Source organism: Myotis daubentonii, chromosome 1, assembly GCF_963259705.1.
Source record: "Myotis daubentonii chromosome 1, mMyoDau2.1, whole genome shotgun sequence".
NCBI lineage: Eukaryota > Metazoa > Chordata > Mammalia > Chiroptera > Vespertilionidae > Myotis > Myotis daubentonii.
In genome coordinates this window covers 105,571,097-105,591,129 of record NC_081840.1, presented here as the reverse complement: position 1 = coordinate 105,591,129, position 20,033 = coordinate 105,571,097, and the positions used below count along the sequence as shown (strand labels likewise).

Sequence of the window (20,033 nt, the reverse complement as noted above, 5' to 3'; positions counted from 1 at the left end):
CTGGTCCATTTGGGGTGAATTCCTATACCCAAATCCACTCTCTTGAGATCTTCCATATCCATCAATGTAAATAAGAACTTACAAGCCAGGTCCAGTAAAACCCTACTAGAGAATAAGCTGGACATTCAGTTGCATTAAGACAGATCCAGGGGTTGAATGGGCAGTAGCTGAAACCTGGATGCTCCTGCCTTTTATATAAAAACCTCTATCTACCAATAGCCACCCTTCTTAAGCAGGGAAACACACAATTAGGCTTGGACTTACCTTTCACAACTTTCCTAGATCCATGCACAATAGAACCAGCAATCAAGATGCAAGCATGGCTGAATAGAGTGTGTTCAGGAACAGAGAGAGTAAGGGAGGTAGAGAAAACAACCAGCAAGTATATCTTTGCCAGCCAAGTTCACTGAGTGATCCAGAGAAGCAAAGTAATTTGTCCAAGGTCACACAACAAGTTAACTTTGGTTTGAGACTAAAACTCAAGGTTCTATCACATTACAAATCAATACCATATTGACATAATGTTATGCACAAGTTCCAGTTACATTGAATATCTTTGTCTAAATCCACATTCACTTTGGAATGCTATTCTTTTAGCCTGTATTTGGAAACTTATTCATATAAAGTTCTTCAAAGGAATAAAGCCCTCTACTCCAATCAAATTACAAAAGGGCATAATTAAGTTGTAACACCATTCAGTCAGACACCTCATCTGAGCTCACTTCTCATTGTAACAGGTTCTTCCAGAATGCCTTCTATAAAGACTTACAATGGACAATACAGTTGCCAGGACAAGTTCTTACCTGGGTGCTCACAGCTCAGACTTGTAGCAATACAGACACAGAGCTGCCTCCAATTACTCTTTCAACTGAGAAATGAATAAAAGGGTATCATTTCAGTGCTGATCACGGAACTCTTGAAGAAAGTTTCTAATGAGAAGTGACATAGTAGACCTTTAGCAGCTTCACATATACAAACTTAGTAAGAAAATTGATCAGTAAAGACTGGAAAAAAAGTTGGTTGACCTGCTCAGGTCCAAACTCCATCACCAATTCCCATGGCTTCCAGTATTCTTCCACACCACTCACCTGTGCTGAGGCCTATATGGCACCTATGAGGCAATTTGTTTTCTGGTCCAATAGCTCTGCATTCAGTAACAGCAAACCATGATCTTAATGAAGACCTGTGTAGGGCTTTGCTTGAAATCCATATAGCTTAAAATATAAATCCAAAATTAGTTAGTATCTTTTTCTCATTTCACCCAAGGGCATGTTTTCCATTTCCTCCTCCCTTTCAGTAAGGGGGAGAGGGAGGGAGATGGGGGGACTCTCAGGCTGGCCTTTCAGATGCTCCACATTTCTAAGATCCACTGAAAGTAAGTTTTGAGACACAACAATGAGGGGGATAAAATTATTAAAGATAAAATAAGCCATTGATATAAATGGGAAGTGCTCTAATAGGTCTCTCTTGTGCAACCGTCTCAACTGCTGGAGATTTCTAAGAGGTCTTAATGCTTCTTTGAGTTACCCAAGATTTATAGGACTAAGAACACTTTTCGACTACAGTTGCAAAGAACTGGTTTACTCAGCATCCATAAAACCTTATAAATTTTATATCAATATTTAAAAAATGCAGCAGGAAGGCAGTCATTATTTGTTCTTTGCATTTATTTATTTAACACTTAATAAATACCTACAATGAACCAGGAATGAAACTTTGTTTTAAAAATTCAAAACTGTAAAATATGGCCCCAAAGTGTGAGATTACGAAAAACAGCCAGAAAGGATTGAAATCACTCACTCCCAAAATTCTGCTTTGCAGCTTAGCTGAGGATCAAAATCCCCAGAACCAAGGGAAACCCCAAGATGGAGAAGCTCCTGCCAATGCCCAAGGAAGAAGCTCATGAGTCCAGCCCAGGACAGAGCAGATGATAGCCCAGGCTCTGACCTCATGCAGTAAGGCATGGGAGCACATCTTGATCTTGGTAGGATCTCCCAGCTTGCCCTCCAATTTGGTTTTGAATCCCTGACTTCTTTCTCTTTTCCCAGTTAAGAATAAAGTAAAATAAATCAAAAATACTCATTGGAATATATACTTATTCTCCCAGTGACTTTGTTGTTTAAGTCAAGTCTAAATTAAACAAATTGTGTGGTTTTCTTCATCCTTCATTAGTGATGAAAACTGTGCATTCAAAACTACATTAAGACAATGTATTCCTAAAGAGTAATGCAGCTTTAATTATAGTGCATTGAATCACCTTGCAAACAAACCATTCACTACCAGTACTGTACTTGTACTGTTGTTGTAGGGTTTTGTTTTTTTGTATTTTGTTGTTTTTTTTGGCAAACTTAGAACAAACCAGAGAACAAAACGTTGTCTTCATCATCATGTAGAAAAATAAAACAAACCTAAAGTATTTAGCTATGTGTCAAGTGATTCATACTGCAAAGTAAAATCTACACTTACAGCAGAGCTTAAAAATTCTTAGTGCAAGAAACATAACCAATTAATACAGATCAATACTTATTAATGATATGGAAAATTTTCCTATACAGAGGTAGAGTCCAGTGCACAAGGCTAAAACAATATTCAGTCGTCTAAACAAAGAGTGAGCCAGGTTTTACGGGATTCACTTTAAATTTTAAGTTATCAGACTGTATGTACATACAATATATAGACTATACAATTTTTAAAGTAGTTTAATAAACTCCACAAAATAATAGTAGATGCATTGAAATATTTACATAATTCAATTTTCAAATCTCATTCAAATAAAAGGGATAAAAATAAGATTTCTGCTTTAAAGGCAGCAGAACCTCTTTCTTGAAATGGATTGGTAAAATAAGATACTTTACATGAGAGGAACTAATTTATGCTTGAGAGGTATTCATATTCAGCTAAGAAAATATGTCCCTTTTTAAGCTCTATAGAATAGGGAATATAAAATGATTATTTTCTCTATTTTTAGATCTCTAAAGTTCTAAATCAGACTCTTACTTGAAGAGAGAAGCTGATTTTGGACCCATACAAAGTATATCAATACAATTACAATGGAAAAATAATTAACTTTTCCTTTTCTGCTTCCTTGCTTTTGAAAGTTAGGTCAGAAAGAACTTGACAATATCTCTGGCCCGGTTATGTTTACCCATGACACAAATTGCATTGAAACCTGACTAGTACTTTCAGCTTGGTATTCTTGGGATTTCAACTTTCTGAATTCCTTTAATTTCCAAAGGGTATTCAAGACTAGTAAGATTCCAAAGTTTTCCAAGCTCACATAAAAGGAAGGTGAAACAGAGTACCTGCTGCCATTCACCTCAGAGACTTGAGAAAGGAAAAAAGTTAGACCCTTTTGTCATTGTGACGCAAGAAAATATGCAAAAACCCAAAGCATTATAAGCTTCATTGACTCAGATTCTTAGACTTAATACCAAATTTACTCTTTGATATTTGATCAACCCTTTTGGTATAAAAGATTCTTTTCTAAAGGAATAGTCAGAAAACAAAAAAGTACGTCATAATGAAGCATAAACCTTCACAGTTTGAATTTTGTGTAACTTCTCTAAGCACCCACAATGAAAATGCAAGTGTTGTGTTTTTTTTTTTATTCAATCATTCTGTGAAAAATATCTCAGCAAATAGTAACATTTTGCCCTCCAATAATCTCCCCACTGGACTACCCACCCCACCCCCGTTTTTAATTTTAAATTTTTAAAAAAATTTATACAAATAGACTAACTTTGATTTAAAATAAACATATAAAAATTGATAAGAATATTGCTTGCAACAATGGATGCAGAAGTAGAGGAACAAACTGGGCAGGGAGTACAAAGAAATGGCTCCTACTCAATAACTTCAGGCAAACACCAAGCAATCTGGAAAAAAATCTCAACCAAGGACAGCTTCTACTGCACATTGTTTCCTTGGCCCATGAGGTGTGACTGATTTATAACTACAACTTCAGGTCAGATTTAAAAAAACAACTGCATGAAAATTGGAAGGCACAAGCACCCATGTTATCTAGAATTTTTTTTTTTTTTGGGGGGGGGGAGGTTCGGAATAAAGAAGGAAAGGGATACTTTTGGTTCAGCACTATTGTCAAGTTAATTTTGCCATTGTTGAAGAAAAAGTGTATAAAATAAAGTGGTAGAGAAATGTAACAAGTGCATTCCACTTGTGAGGAAGAAAGCTCAGGAGACAGCTCACAGGAATAGCGCAGAGAGAAACAACCAGTACTATTTATTTGGATGTCTGTGCCATGGTACAAACTATATTCTCTGCTCTGTGGGGCCAAAACCAAAACAGAATAAAAACCAACAAAAATCCCCCAAATCCCCAAATAGCAGTTAGAAAGGATGCAAGAAGTCTTAAAGAACAGACTGATCCAGACAGAGGTGATAAAGGCAGCACTCTTGTCTTTAATGAACATCTAACTGTGTTAACTACTGTTGTTTTCCGTCATATTCACCTACTGACCAGATGGGGGACTTAAGAAATGGCCATGTCATTAGCCATTTTTCCTGCTTCTACACAACTTTCCTTTCCCTTTACTTCCTCCTCCAGGATTCAAGTCTTTATCTTCCAAGAAGGAAGTGCTGTTAATGATGACAGGGCAAGGTGTGAAACAGGATTTCCAGAATACTGATTTTGCTTCCCTCAAAGCCTTGCTGCATGTGGGCCACACAGCTCAAAGGCAGTCATCGAAGCAGCCTGATGGAGTTATGACTTTAACAAAACCAAAAAAGGGAAACAAAAACAAAACCATCCCAAGTCTGTCTTTTCTCAAACTAAAGGAGAAACTGAGGGATGGTACAGCCTCCAGTGGGGACGCCCAGTTAGGAGATGATGGCCGGGGACCACCTAGGCAGAGTCAGATTGTCAGCACTCGCTGACCGCTTCCTCGTGGGTCTCCTCAGGTCCTTGTACTTGTCCTCACAGAGACGAGAGATGGCCTGAGAGGCAGAAGAGAGACAATTCAGGTCAGGGCTGGTCCCTGGAAGTTCCCTCCATGCACTCACTCACCAGACACCAAGCACTGCTTGAGCAGCATCCTTCTAGGCACTGAGGACACTCATGAACAAAAAACAGGAAGAGGCCCTGCCCACGTGGTTCACATCCCACATTAAACTGTGTCACAGGGCAGGATACGAAGAAAGTGTAGACACAGTCCCTGTTTCCAAAGTGCTTACAGTAGCCTAGAGTCAGCCAGATCCAAGTTCAATGCTGGTTCCCCGCTTAGGGGTGTGTGAGCTGGGTATGTGCCCCCATTTAAGTCCTTAGCATCCTTGTCTGCAAGTGGGGCCATCACAGCGCCCTCCTCACAGGGTGGCTAGGAAGCACTGGAGCTCCATGCTGGATGTGTGCATGAGGAGCGCAGTTGTTGGCCATGATCATTAATCAGAGACTTAAGTCAGAGCAGAAGGGAGTCATCTCTGGACCACTGCTGCAGAAGGGAACCAGAGGGGGCACAGAAACATGGGATGCAAAGATAATCAACATTGGCTTCATTTTGTTGATGAGGGCAGTGGGACTCTAGGCAGAGGGCTGCAGCTAAAAGTAGGGCCAGGCCTGCATTGGGGCTGAAGTATAGTCATAGCTCTCGAAAGGGCTCATACCATCCCAGGGAGCTTGTTTAAGACACATTCACCTGCCATTTGTATGATGATGCAGTGATGAGGGTGACATTACTAAGCAAAGAAGAAGTTTTTTAACTTCTACAATTCCAGAGAAAGGCTGGGGACTGTGCCAGGGCTAGGGGGACAGACACAGTGTTCATCCACCAGGAAGTCACAGTCAAGGGAAAAGCACAAAAGCAGCCACCCACTCCTCACCCTGTGCCCTGATCAGATCCCACTGGTTCTTGCTAAGACTGCAGAATAATCTTTGAAGTTGGTCTCCCTGCTTGCCCTTCTCTCCCTGATGCATTCCCCAATGCTTTGAGTCACTTTGCCTACCCTAACCCCTGGCCTCCCCACTGGCTTCCACCACAGGCGCTGCACCAGCTCCTCCCTCAGCCTGGAAGTGTCTGCAAAGTCAAGTCTTTGTACAAACATCATCTATTCAATTAGGCTCTGACTATCGCACCCCTACCCTGCTCTCCTCTTTATAATTAACCTTCTAACACAGGGGTGTGAAACATGCAGCTATAAGGCCCACAAAATCATTTGGTCTGGCCCTGCCAAGGCATTAGGAGTGAATTAATTAAATGTTTGATCAAATGTAGCAGGCTAATTTTTAAGCTGATAATTTTGCATGACCTGCAAATGATGCTGTAAATCCACATGCCCCTTGGCAGAAAAAAGATTCCCCACGCCTGTTCTAACATATTAGTTATTTCAAATTTTATTTATTTATTATGTTTATTGTTCACTGTTTGTCTCCTCCCAGCAGAACGCAAACTGCAAGAGCAGGCTCTATGAGCTTTGTTCATGACCATTCTCAGGGCAGAGCTGTAACCAGCACCTGATATCAGAGGGCCCTGAGTAAATACGTGTCGAACGGATATATGTTCCACTCAAGATATTCACATAACAGAGGCATGGACATAACAAAGGAATGGTCAAAGTACTAAAAATAGAGAAGACTAAGCAATTTATTCTATTTTGGGGAATCCATGAAGGGACACTCATGACTGATAATGGACATCAGACCTAGGCTTCAAGGGCTGTGCTTGGAGGGGAAGAGGAATTTATCAGGAGGGATCTGGCATTTTCAGCAAGGCAGTGTGCTGGCATGGTGAGAGGTGGCTGATGGCTTGGGGAAGGCAACCAGCAGGCAGCAGGGGATGGAGAGAGCAGAGCTGACAGAGCCAGGCTGACACGGCTGCTCACACACTGGCTGGCTAAGGCGTTATTTTGTGGTGATGCAAAACTGCCAGCGATTTTAAGAATTTACATTCCAGCCCTAGCTGGTCTTGCTCAGTGGGTAGAGGGTTGGCCTGCAGACTGAAGGGTCCCTTGATTCCATCAAGGGCATGTACCTTAGTTGCAGGTCAATCCCAGGTCCTGGTTGGGGCACGTGTGGGAAGCAACCAATTGATGTCTCTCTCACATTGATGTTTGTCTATCTCTGTCTCTATCTCTCCCTTCCACTCTCTCTGGAAATCAATGGAAAAATATCTTTAGGTGAGGATTAACAAAAAAAGAAAAAAAAGAATGTTCCACAACCTACAACTGCATTTTAGAAAAGCAACTCCACTGGCAGCATGGAGGGTGGAATGGAGGAGAGACAGGAGTCAAGGATGTCTTCCTCCAAATGAGAGATGAATTAGAGTAGCAAGTGGGCTGTAATACCGAGATTTCATTTTAAATGTTTCATATATGAAATATATGTGGCATACTTAAAGAAGAGAAAACCAGATTCCTTAAGGGCATTTGAAAAACCATTTTTTAAAGCAAATTATTTTCTTTATTGTTTTATTTGTTGTTTCTCAGCTTACAAACAGATGAGTCTGAATGCAATATAACAAATTAGCAATGTGTTATTTCATTCTAGATTTTATTATGCAAACTGATATTATCTTTAATCACATCCTCCATATGCATAGAGGGATACTAATTTATTTCAGAGAGAAATGACCTGTTAATGAAAAGATCACTTTGCATTTGCCCTGGTTCTTGGTGCTCCTATTTCTACACTCTATGCTGCAACCAGCATATCAAAATAGCCAGCTGGTGGGACATCTGAACCGGCACAAAACTTCAGGTTATGGCATCTCCTCTGAGGTCTCAGTCTGCTTTCTATTATGGGGTTCAAGTGTGCTAACCAAATGGACTAACAGGAATGCTGGGGTCTGGAAAACAATGAAACCCCATTCCTAAGAAATTATTTCAAAGGGGTGCCATCTGCTTTTCCAGAGCTCGCTTCTCTGTGTCTCAGGAGGAGAGAGAGGGAACATTTTGTCAGATTACTGGCCTTCCTCCTGCCCCTGGGGCATTTGGCATGGCCACACCAAGAGCAGGTGAGTTCTCCTCTCTTTCCACTCAGATAAGCTAATGGAGTGAAAAGAAGTAGGCACGACTCCCTCAGTCTCAGCCAGTCTATGTGCTCCCCATTTAACTGACCTGAACCATTAAATATTCTCACTCAGAGAACCACAGCTCTGCTTTCCTTCAGGGTTGAGTGGCTCCCAGGAGCTCCAAGCTCTTCTCCTCACCTCGGCACTGAAGGAGTGACTGAGCCCATCTCAACACACGAGGGATATGAGGACCACTGCGCATACTGAAACAGTGTTCATGTTCACCCTGATATCAAATTCTACTTCATGTGTGTGCTTGTGAAGGTTTGACAGTATGTGCCTTGGAGCAAGTCCTTCAGAGTCCTATCTTATGTTGAATACAAGAGAAATGGGAAATTTAATGAGCAGTTCCAATCTAAAGGCTGGTACATAATGACAGAAAAGTGACCAAGTTCTGAAAACCTCCCTGTATTTTTATTTTAAAACCAATGCTATGCATCCAGTCTTTTCCAAATTTAGTTTTATTACGTTTCCTATTAGGAATTAGCATTATTTACTTTTTAAATTTTTATGTTAAGTTTTTGCTTTCTTAACCTTGAAATCCATAGCTTAATCCAAACCCTCTTCCTCCCACCTCTAGACAGTATTTTGGTTGCAGCCGTTAACCCTGTTAGACCATTACTCTGGCCATCTTGACCCAGTACTGGCCAGGGGAGGATGTTTCAATGGGATGGAAAATGAGGTATGGACCTCTTAGGTCTCACCAATGTTGAGACATGACTATATCATCTACGGCTTTGGTCAATGCAAAATGAGACCAATATGGTGCCTGGAGATGGAAATGCAGAGGGCCTCCACACACTGCTCTGGAACAGTGGGTCAAGAGCTAGGTGCAAATATGGAGCTAAGCTCCATATAAGTATAAGACACAAAATTCATACAACTTAACAATGTAGGCCTTAAACCCAGACCAAGGCCAAAGGGGCTGGCCCTAGCTCTAACTGGGCTATGGGAAAAATAATTTGAAAAACTAAAAAGCAAAATCAATAGTTTCTGGATTCCTAATAATTAGGGAATAATTAGGGCCTTCTAGTATCTGTTTCCTTATAAAAGCATATGCTGGGAATCTTTTTTGTGGGTTTTTTAAAAAACTGAAACTTAAAAAATCTTTCATTTAAAAAATAGAATCAATGTGCATTAAATAAAAACTGATATTAAGGTTATTGAAAATATAAGGTTGTAAAAATTATCATTAAATTAATTGACGACCTCTAAATCCAGGGTACCTTGCCCTTATTTCATAACAACACAGTGGGAGAAATCAGCATTGTAATCACACACTTCACCCTTCCATGGCACCCAGATGATGAGTCGGCAATAGTGCACCCAAAAGCAGTATGTTAAAATACATTACCTCAAGCTTGTGAGCCCTTTCCCTGCTCAGGGGCTCCAAAGGAAAGCTCAGGTTATTTGCTTCTGCCAGAGAACGAAGATCAAAATAATACTTGGCATAAACACTGGAAGGAACATTGATGTTGAACTGGAGCAATTCAAGAAACTGTCGCTCTAGCTCATTCCTGCAAAGACAAAAATTGCACACATTTAGTTGCCATCCTAGGCTGTATGGCCTGCCAAGGCAAGCTGCTGGACACAAGACTCCAGAAAAGTGCATCCTCAGGAAGAAAAGCCATGTAATTAATTACCTGGTTGGACACCAGAGTTGCAGTTTAACCACCAAATTGGTATTAGAAGCCTAATCCACTTAATTAGGTGCCCACAAGAATAAGGCCTGATTAATTGGGATGAATACTTCAGGGTAATTTGTTTCACTGAGACCTAACCCACACATACCAGGCTCTGGCTGCAAATCTCAGCATGCATCATCAGCTCAGACACCGGGCAGAAGAAGCAGTCAAAAGCTGTCAAGTGGAGTCTAGTGAGCAACCAAGATCACAGCCTAGAGGAAAGGCCTCTGCTAGACACAGAGGATGCCCTCCCTCAATGCCCTTTATCCACCTCCTTTGACAAGAGAGTTCCTCAGGCAAAGGAGGGAGGAAAGTGAATCGCAGCCTAGCCTCTTTCAAAGAGAACTCACCAACTCCGCAGAATGAAAGCCATAGTTCCCAAATCTGAGCACCCACCTAATCACCTGCAGACAAAGAGCTGCAGACAGATAGCTAGGCCCACCCTTGTCTCTGATTCAGCTGGTCTGGGGTGATCCTGAGAATGTGCACTTCTAACAATTTCTAACTGATGCTGACCACTGTGAGAACCACTCAACCATAGAGAGTGGTCAAGGAGCAAACACATGTTAAGATCCATATTTTGATGAAAACTAATTGATAGATAGCCACAGTAAATTTTAAAACTTTTACTTTAAGAATGCCCACATGTCAGTTATCTTTTAAATTAGGTCTATTTCCCTACAGTTCCTACCTATGGGATGAAAAGCCCTCCGTGATCTGTCCTTGAGCACTGATCCTGGGCTGGGCACTCAGTTTCAGTGCTCCCCCCTCCCGCCAGAAGTACACTGTGCCCCCAAAGCACACTACACGGTGCTGTATTTCTGTCCTTCCTCACACTCTACTGTAAATGTTGCCTTAAGTCAGTTTCCCCTACTTGTCTCCTCAGAGTTAGAAACCACGACATCTAATTTCACATGCCCCGCCCCTCGCACAGTATCTGACAGAGTTGGTGCTCAATGATTACTGTTAGGGAAGGCAGCAGCTAAACTCAGCCGGGCAGGGGCATCAGGGAAGGCTTCACAGGGATCAGGAAAGTGAGAATTGAATTGAGTTTGGCAAGCATGGAGGGCTGGTGGAGAGAACAAGGGTTGGGGTTATTTCCAGTAGTGGGGACCACTCAAACCACCCCCAAGACCACAGGAGCACAGAAAATGTTGTCATCATCTCCTGTAAGTGGAGCTGAAGGCTGACAAGCCCAGTCCCCAGTGCTAGGCCTTACCCCTGTTGGCCAAGCCTCTGCATCTCTCCTGAAACACCGAGTCCCCAGTTCTGGCCCCTGTACTCAGGCCATCAGAGACCAAGGAGGACTATGCCTCAGTCTCATGATGTTGTGACAACAAGGGATAGGAATGCTGAGCAGATGAGCAGAAAGGCTGGGATGTGAGCAAGGTGAGTGGCTTTAGAGAAGGAAGCTACTGGGCAAGTCAAAATGAAGAAACTTCAGCAAGTTGTTATCAAAGGCCTGAATTTCTTAGATGGAAAGACCAAAAAGTCACACTTAGGCCCTGACCGGTTTGGCTCAGTGGATGGAGCGTCAGCCTGCAGACTGAAAGGTCCTGGGTTCGATTCCAGTCAAGGGCATGTACCTTGGTTGCAGGCACATCCCCAGTGGGAGGTGTGCGGGAGGCAGCTGATCCATGTTTCTCTCTCATCAATGTTTCTAACTCTCTATCCCTCTCCCTTCCTCTCTGTAAAAAGATCAATAAAATATATTAAAAAAAAAAAAAGAAGTCACACTTAGGTCTTTTAATTGGAAAATAGCATAACTTGTATGCTGTTTCTTTATAGTCAAGTGAAAAAATTAATACACTCAGATGGTATATATTATGCTAAATTTTATACTTTTATATAATTTAAATTACTTTGTTTTATTTGGAATGATTTTTAGTTATTTTTATTTTATGTTTTTAGAGAGAGAGAAAGAGGGGGGGCCTGACCAGTGTTGCTCAGTGGTTGAGCACTCACAGTTCAATTTGGAGGCAGCCGATCAATCATTCTCTCTCATCATTGATGTTTCTCCCTATCCCTCTTTCTTCCTCTCAGAAATCAATAAAAATATATTTAGGAGAAACCAAGATGGCGGCATAGGTAAACACTGGAAATTGCTGCCTCCCACAACAAATTCAAAAATACAACTAAAAGACAAAACAGACATCATCCAAAACCACAGGAAGGCTGGCTGAGTGGAAATTCTACAACTAGAAGGAAAGAGAAAAGCACACTGAGACTCAGAGGAGGTACGGAAGTGCAGAGGTACGGAGGTGCACATGGCAAGGGCTGGCAACTGAGGACGCGGCTGTCTTTTTGAATGGGGTGGGAGTCACAAGCCCCCGACTGCTCTGAACTCCAGTTCCGGGTGAGTCTCTGAGGACCCAGACTCATACAGGGAGAAACTGGACTATCTTGCAGTGGGCAGAACTCGGAACTCGAGGGCGGCTTTCTCTCAAAGGTGCTTGCAGCGATTACCGGGACACTGAGACCCGGGGCCCCTTAGGGCAGGGCTGAGGATCAGCCAAAGCTGCTTACTCTGCCCTATTGATTCCCTGAGACCCCGCTCCACCCAAACTGCAGCAGAAGCTTTTGCATATGAATGCCCTGGCCCTTTGCAATCTGAAAATTACCTAACAAACTGCAGCTGGACCAGACAGACCCAGAACTTCCAAGAGAAAACCCAAGGCCCAACAGCAGCTTGCATTGCTTCACAGCTGGGCCTCATCTGGGCACCTTCAAACCCCAAACAAGGAAGGGAAATCTGCAGATCTCTTCATAGCTCCTACTGGGTAGCCTCAGGCAGAGGCTAAATTAGCACCTCCTTAGATCCAAGAGCCAGTGTACTCAGTGGTCAGAGTGGGACCATCCAATTACAACTCCTCAGATCCATAAGGGACACACTCAGGGGGCAGACTCAGTGAGCACCAAAGCCCCACTGAAGCAAGTCCTGCGTCATAAGGGTGTCTCCAGCACAGAAGTTCTCCCACCATAGACACAGCTGACTCTCACAGCCAATTGGCCTGGAGGTCAATTCCTCCCAGTGATACCTACAACAATCAAGGCTTAACTACAACAAGACTCTGCACAAAGCCCACAAAGGGGTGCACCAAGAGTGTCCACCTCAGGTAATTGGGGAGGCTGAGCCACTGGGCCCTATAGGACACCTAGCACACAAAGCCACTCTATCAACACAGGTAAGCATAAAAAATGAGGAGACAAAGAAACAGGACACAAATGACAGAAATGGAGGAAAGCAAACGACTGGATATAGAGTTCAAAACCACCCTTTTAAGGTTTTTCAAGAACTTTCTAGAAACCGCCGATAAATTTAGTAAGACCCTCAAAAAGACTGGTGAGACTGCCGATAAATGTAGTGAGACCCTCAAGAAATCTAGTGAGATCCTCAAGGTTATGAAAAAGGACCAACTAGAAACTAAGCATACACTGACTGAAATAAAGGATATTATGCAGAGTTCCAGCATCAGACTAGAGGATCGCAAGAATCAAGTCAAAGATTTGAAATACGAAGAAACAAAAAACACCCAACCAGAAAAGCAAAATGAAAAAAGAATCCAAAAATGCAAAGATAGTGTAAGGAGCCTCTGGGACAGCTTCAAGCGTACCAACATCCGAATTATAGGGGTGCCAGAAGAAGAGAGAGAGCAAGATATTGAAAACCTATTTGAAGAAATAATGACAGAAAACTTCCCCTACCTGGTGAAAGAAATAGACTTACAAGTCCAGGAAGCGCAGAGAACCCCAAACAAAAGGAATCCAAAGAGGACCACACCAAGACACATCATAATTAAAATGCCAAGAGCAAAAGACAAAGAGAGAATCTTAAAAGCAGCAAGAGAAAGACAGTCAGTTACCTACAAGGAAGTACCCATAGGACTGTCAGCTGATTTCTCAACAGAAACTTTGCAGGCCAGAGGGGAAATATTCAAAGTGATGAATGCCAAGAACCTACAACCAAGATTACTTTATCCAGCAAAGCTATCATTCAGAATTGAAGGTCAGATAAAAGTTTCACAGATAAGGAAAAGCTAAAGGAGTTCATCACCACCAAACCAGTATTATATGAAATGCTGAAAGGTATCCTTTAAAAAGAGGAAGAAGAAGAAAAAGGTAAAGATACAAATTATGAACAACAAATACACATCTATTAACTAGTGAATCTAAAAATCAAGTGAATAAATAATCTGATGAACAGAATGAACTGGTGATTATAATAGAATCAGGGGCATAGAAGGGAGTGGACTGACTATTCTTGGGGGGGTGGGCAAGGGGTGTGGAGGATGCGGGAAGAGACTGGACAAAAATCGTGCACCTATGGATGAGGACAGTGGGGGGGGGGGGCGAGGGGGGGTGGGAACCTGGTGGAGAGGAGCTATGGGGGGAAAAAGAGGAACAACTGTAATAATCTGAACAATAAAGATTTAATTAAAAAATATATATATATTTAAAAAAGAAAAAAGAAAGAGGGAGGGGGGGGGAGTGAGAGAGAGAAACATCAGTGTGAGAGAAAAACATCAATAGGCTGCCTCCTGTATGCACCCCAACCGGGGCCAAACTGGCAACCCAGGCATGTACCCTGACTAGGAATTAAGCCGGCAACCTTTCAAAGCATAGGACAATGCTCCACCCACTGAGACTCACTGGCCAGGATCATTTTTACTTTAAATGACATTTATTCATGCCTCATTTAAATGAAATTTAATAAGAGATCTGTGAAATACTGGAACCCAGATAACATTTTAACAAAACAAGAATTTCAATGGATTAAAGATGGAGGCAGAGGAGGTAGAATTTACACTCACCTCCTCCCAGGACCAAACTGGATTTACAACTAAAATATAGAACTATCAACCTGAATAACCAATTGAAGACTAGCTGAACAAAAGTCTTATAACCAATGATTTACAGAAGAAGCCACATCTAGATTGGTAGAAAGTATGGAGGCATGAAAAGGCTGGCCCTGCACTCATGTGTGGTGGTTGAAAATCAGGAGAGATATCATAGCTTCAAAGGACCCCCCTGAGGAGTGAAGGGTCTCAACCCCATGCTGGGCTCCCCAACACTGAGCACCAACCAGTATTGGGGAAAAGGAGTCCACACAGCATCTGACTGGGAAAACCTGTGAGGATACTGTCTGCCAAGGAGAGACAGGAGTTGGCTAAAAACTCAGGTGCCCTTTTGAAGGGCCAATGCATAAAATCTCGTTCACAGCCACCTCACCCCAGGCTCTGGCAGGAGGGAGGGCAGTGGCTCAGAGTGAATGGGACTCATCCAGACACAGACTGGGTTCTGTGGCTCTGAGGAGAGGGCTGAAGGGACATCCACCCAGTCTCCTCTTCCACGTCATCTACAGATGCCATATTTCCCTTCCATACAGCAGCAGCCTGGAATAATGCAATAGCCCCACCCTCCCAAATGCCTGTGGCCCTGCCCTGCTGAACTCTGAGCCCTGTGGAGGAGCCAGCTGGCTGCAGCCAGCCTGGGCCTGTGGTGCAGACTTTCTTGGAGGGATCCTAAGGAGGTCCCACCTTGCTGAATATGCACCTTGCAAGGGCCATGTTTCCCACATGCCTCCACCATTCCTGTGCAAATTCCTCCCTCCACATATCCAAATCTTCATCTGTTTGAGCCTGATGAACTCTGCTGACCTCAGCCTGAGGCTTCAAGAGCCCTCCCACAACAAAGGTTCCCGAGGGCCTAGGCGGTTGTTGCCTGGCCTTGGTGTACACTAGACTTATGCTGGGTGGCTTGAAACCCAACACTGGCACTGAGTTTGAATCTCTATCAACCTGGTGAACACCTCTCACCCCTATCTGATGGCTCACTGAGATTTTATCTCATGCAACTTGTACCACCAGGAATTCTTCAGTGACTGAACCTAGTGGCAGCTGAAAGGTGGAGACAAATCTTGGGGTGCTTTGGGCCTTTTGCTGACCTGCCCAAACTTGGTGCTGATGGAAGCAAACTTTGGAATGCAGCTTGGCCCTTCCTATATACACCCCAGCACCAGAGGCAGGTACCTGTTTGAAGCTACCTATAGATCACTTTGTAGCTCCAAGCAGGTAGCCCAGGGATGGACGTGGGTACCTTCTGACATTGACCTGCATGGAAGTCCCTCCCAAAAGGCCCCAGAAACAACACACACATCAGAACATGACCCAATTAGCACATCCAAAGGGCTATCTCTGAAGGCACCAGACTCTGCTGAGGGTAATTCCACTTCTCACACACAGCAGCTCATAAACTGTGGTCAGGGTCAATCCTCACAATCAGCCAGCCTGAGGGTCAACTCCATCCACAAACAGGCCAGCAACAATCAAGACTCAACTACGACAGGAGGGCACACATAACCCACAAAAGGGATATTCCTGTAGCACCTAACTCAGGTGATTAGGGAGCTGTGCCACTAAGCTCCACAAGATATCTATTACATAAGGCAACCCTACCAATACTGGGAAATATAGCAGATCTACCTAATACAAAGAAACAAATACAGAGAGGCAGCCAAATGGAAAGATTTAAAAAAAAAAAAAAAAAGCCCCAAATGAAAGAACAAGAGAAAAAAAACAACCACCAAAAAAGAATTATATGGAGGTGATCAATCTATCAGATACAGAGTTCAAAACTATGGTTATAAGGATTCTCAAGGAACTTAGAAAAAAACAGATGAGTTCAGTGAGAACTTCAACAAAGAGATAGTAAGCATAAAAAAGAACCAGTCAGAAATAAAGAACACTCTATCTGAAGTGGAGAATACACTAGAAGGAATCAATAGCCAATTAGAGGAAGCAGAGGATTAAATCAGCAATTGGGAAGATAAGGCAGCAGAAAATATCCAATGAGAGCAGCAAAATGAAAAAAGAATATTTTAAAAATGAGGATACTGTAAGGAACCTTTGGGAAACATCAAGTGTAACAAAATTCGCATCATAGGATTACTATAAGAAGAAAGAGAGCAAGGGATTAAGAACATATTTGAAGAGATAATGACTGAAAGTTTCCCTAACCTAGTGAAGGAAAAAGCTACACAAGTCCTGGAAGCGCAAAGTCCCAATCAAGATGAACCAAGAAAGACCCACACCAAGACATATCATAATTAAAATGGCATTTGGTACATTTACACAATGTAATACTATGTAACTGAAAAAAAAAAAAAAGAATTCTTACCATTTGCAACAGTATGGATGGACCTGGAGTGTATTATGCTAAGTGAAATAAGCCAGTCAGAGAAAGATAAGCATCACATGATCTCACTCATATGTAGAATCTAATGAATAAAATATACTGATGAAAATAGATCCAGAGACATAGAAGCACAGAACAGACTGTTGAACCTCAGAGGGAAGGTAGGGAAGGATACGTGGGTGGGAAGAGATTAACCAAAGAACTTGTATGCATATATGCATATAACCCATGGTGTCACTGACAATAGGGTAGTGAAGGCCTGGGGCAGGGGTGGGGGCAGGCTAGAAGAGCTCAATGGGGGGAAATGGGGAACATATGTAATACTTTCAACAGTAAAGATTTTTTAAAAATTAAAATGGCAAAGGTTAAAGACAAAGAGAGAATCTTAAAAGCAGCAGGAGAAAGACAGTTAGTTACTTACAAGGAAGCTCCCATAGGACTGTCAGCTGATTTCTTCACAGAAACTTTGCAAGCCAGAAGGGAGTGGCAAGAAATATTAAAAGAGATGAAAAACAAAGACCTATAACCAAGAATATTCTACCCAGACAAGAAAAAGCAAACGAGTTCATTCCTATCAAGTCAATATTATAAGAAACTACAGGCCCAATGCACGAAATTCATACAAGAGTAGGCCTTCCTTCCCCCTTCCTGCCAGCACTGGCTTCCCTCTGGCACCCAGGACCTGGTCTTCCCTCAGGCTGCTGGCAGGCGCCTGGGACCCAGGCTTCTAAGCTCTAATCACCAGCAGGCACCCAGAACCTGGGTTTCCCTTGCAGCCCCAGCTTCATCCGGCAGGTCAACTGGAAGGACGTCCGGTCTAATTAGCATATTATGCTTTTATTATTAGAGATGTTAAAGAGCCCGGCAGGCATGGCTCAGTGGTTGAGCATCGACCTATGAACCAGAAGGTCACGGTTTGATTCCTGGTCAGGGCACACACCCAGGTTGTGGGCTCAATATCCAGTAGGGGGCGTGCAAGAGGCAGTCAGTCAATGATTCCCTCTAATGATTGATGTTTCTCTCTCTCTCTCCCTTTCTCTCTGAAATCAATACAAATATAATAAATAAATACTCTACTTTCCACAAAACATTAAAACTCAATTTGGCCACCTTCTTTGCCACTTCACAGCAAGGATCACCTATCCTCCAATGTCCAATAGCATGCTCCCCATCTCTGTGTAAGGTCTCATTTCACAAGGAGCTTTAATATTCATGTTTCTAATGACATTCTGCTTATGCAAACTCCAAGATTACAGAAGTCTTCTCTACAATTTCACTCTTTTCTTGCTGGGTCCTCACCAGAATTGCCTTTAACACTATTTCTACTAATCATCTCTTTCAGGCAATCTAGGGTTTTTCCAGTATGAGCCTCAAACTCTTCTCCCACTACCCTGTTCAAAAGCTGCTTCTGCATCTTTAGGTATTTATTACAGCAGCACTCCCCTTCCCAGTACCAAAATCTATGTTAGTCTCTGGGCTGCCATAACAAAATGCCATAGGTGGTCTGTGGACCACTGGTGGTCCATGAGGTGCGAAAGGTTGGCAACTGCTGTGTTACAAGGCTCAAAGGGACACTAGTCTTCATGCTGGAATATGCTTTCCATTAGCGCACACACAGGCTTTCTCTAAGCAAGCCTAGGAACCCAACAGCATTAGGGAACAGATTCCTAGATCACTAACTTTCATTTCTCTCTCTTAAAACTGACTTGGCCAAGGATACACCAAGTGTACAGGTTCTCTTTCCTTGTTACTCTTCTCCCACTCTGGGAGGGGAAGGAAAACGAGTCACCTACCCTTACCAAGTTTGTTGTTCCAAGGTGAAGAACCTCTGAGAAGGCAAGTAAAGGGACTTATTCCAATTTTTGGTTTTAAAAAAGTAAATAACTCTAATGACAGGCTAATATCTTTGGTGGTTTACAATTTCTGCTTTTAACAAACTGAAGGAATTGGAAGGCTCATTTAAGTAATTTTTACTGATAGATGACTATGTAATTTTAACATATAATTTTAAAAGCATTTAAAGACTCACTGGAATGACACTATTACAATAAGTCTTGGAAATTCATGTACTTATATGAATGTGTTCTCTTAGCTCTCATGTTAAAAGAATCTCCTCCCAAACCCTAAGACTCTTCATTCTTCATTTTTCTCTGCTCTGTTATTTTAATGCTTCTGTAGTATTTGTAATTTGCATTTGTATCTAATTTCCTTACAGAAACAGGATATAAATGATGAAAAGATTTGAGACCTACATTGACTTCAGGAGGTATTTTCCTCTTTGACTTAAATAGATACACCTGCTCGTGGTGGGGAAACCCTTTCTACCTGCTCTTGTAGAACCTCAGTACAGCCACCCACACCAAGTCATTGGTTATACATTATCTACTTTATACAAAGGAGAAGAGACAACCTTGATGATCATGATCCCTGTGGTGTGCCATTCAGTGTCACATGGTTTCTGGCAGTCGAGAGAACCACCAGCCAATAAAGTCAGCATTTCTTAAACCTTGCACCCAAATGTCCTTCTCCTTTATGGTCTGAATGACAATTATTTTTGTAGCTGTTTCCATTTGAAATATAATCAAGAATTTTATTTTTATTACTATCAAAGACTTCTTTATGCTTTTCTTAGTTTTTATAAGAGAACTAGAGGCCCGGTGCACAAAAATTTGTGCACTCGGGTGGGTCCCTCAGCCCACCCTGTGCCCTCTCGCAATCTGGGGCCCCTTGGGGGCCCCTTCCCCTGGCTGCTGGCACCAGTTTTCCTCCGGTGCCCGGAACCCAGGCCTTCGCTCTTCGCTGGGAGGGGCCCACACGGTGGGCGAGGGGCTTAGCTCTTTTAAAAATACTTCTGAATGTTTGGTAAATAACCCTGTAGGAATCTACTTTCTGAAACATGCTGGTTGTTAAGGGCTGATTTGGGTAATCAACAAAATGTATGTTAAAATCCTAATCCCCAGAACCTCAGAATGTACCTGTATATGGAGATAAGATCTTTAAAGAGGGGATTACATTAAATTGTGGCAGTTCCAGTGGGACCCTTAGCCCATCTCACTGAAGTCCTTATAAGAAGAGGAATGTTGGGGTCCAGCCCCAGCAGGTCCAGGGGTTCCCAAAGAAGGAATGACACAAAGGCA

At 42.5% G+C, this 20,033-nt stretch overlaps 1 protein-coding gene across 2 annotated transcripts in view; it reads right to left on the bottom strand.

Moving 5' to 3' along the window:
• Positions 1-2,126: 2,126 nt before the first annotated feature.
• Positions 2,127-20,033, bottom strand: part of CCNY (cyclin Y) — a 210,033-nt gene continuing 192,126 nt past the window's right edge. For both annotated transcript variants that reach the window (XM_059656147.1, XM_059656144.1), the window contains 2 exons: positions 9,372-9,534; positions 2,127-4,952 (listed from right to left, as the gene is read on the bottom strand). In XM_059656147.1, the coding sequence (XP_059512130.1) occupies positions 4,836-4,952; positions 9,372-9,534 (280 nt within the window). In that variant the 3' untranslated portion in view covers positions 2,127-4,835. The remainder of the gene's footprint in view (positions 4,953-9,371; positions 9,535-20,033) is intronic.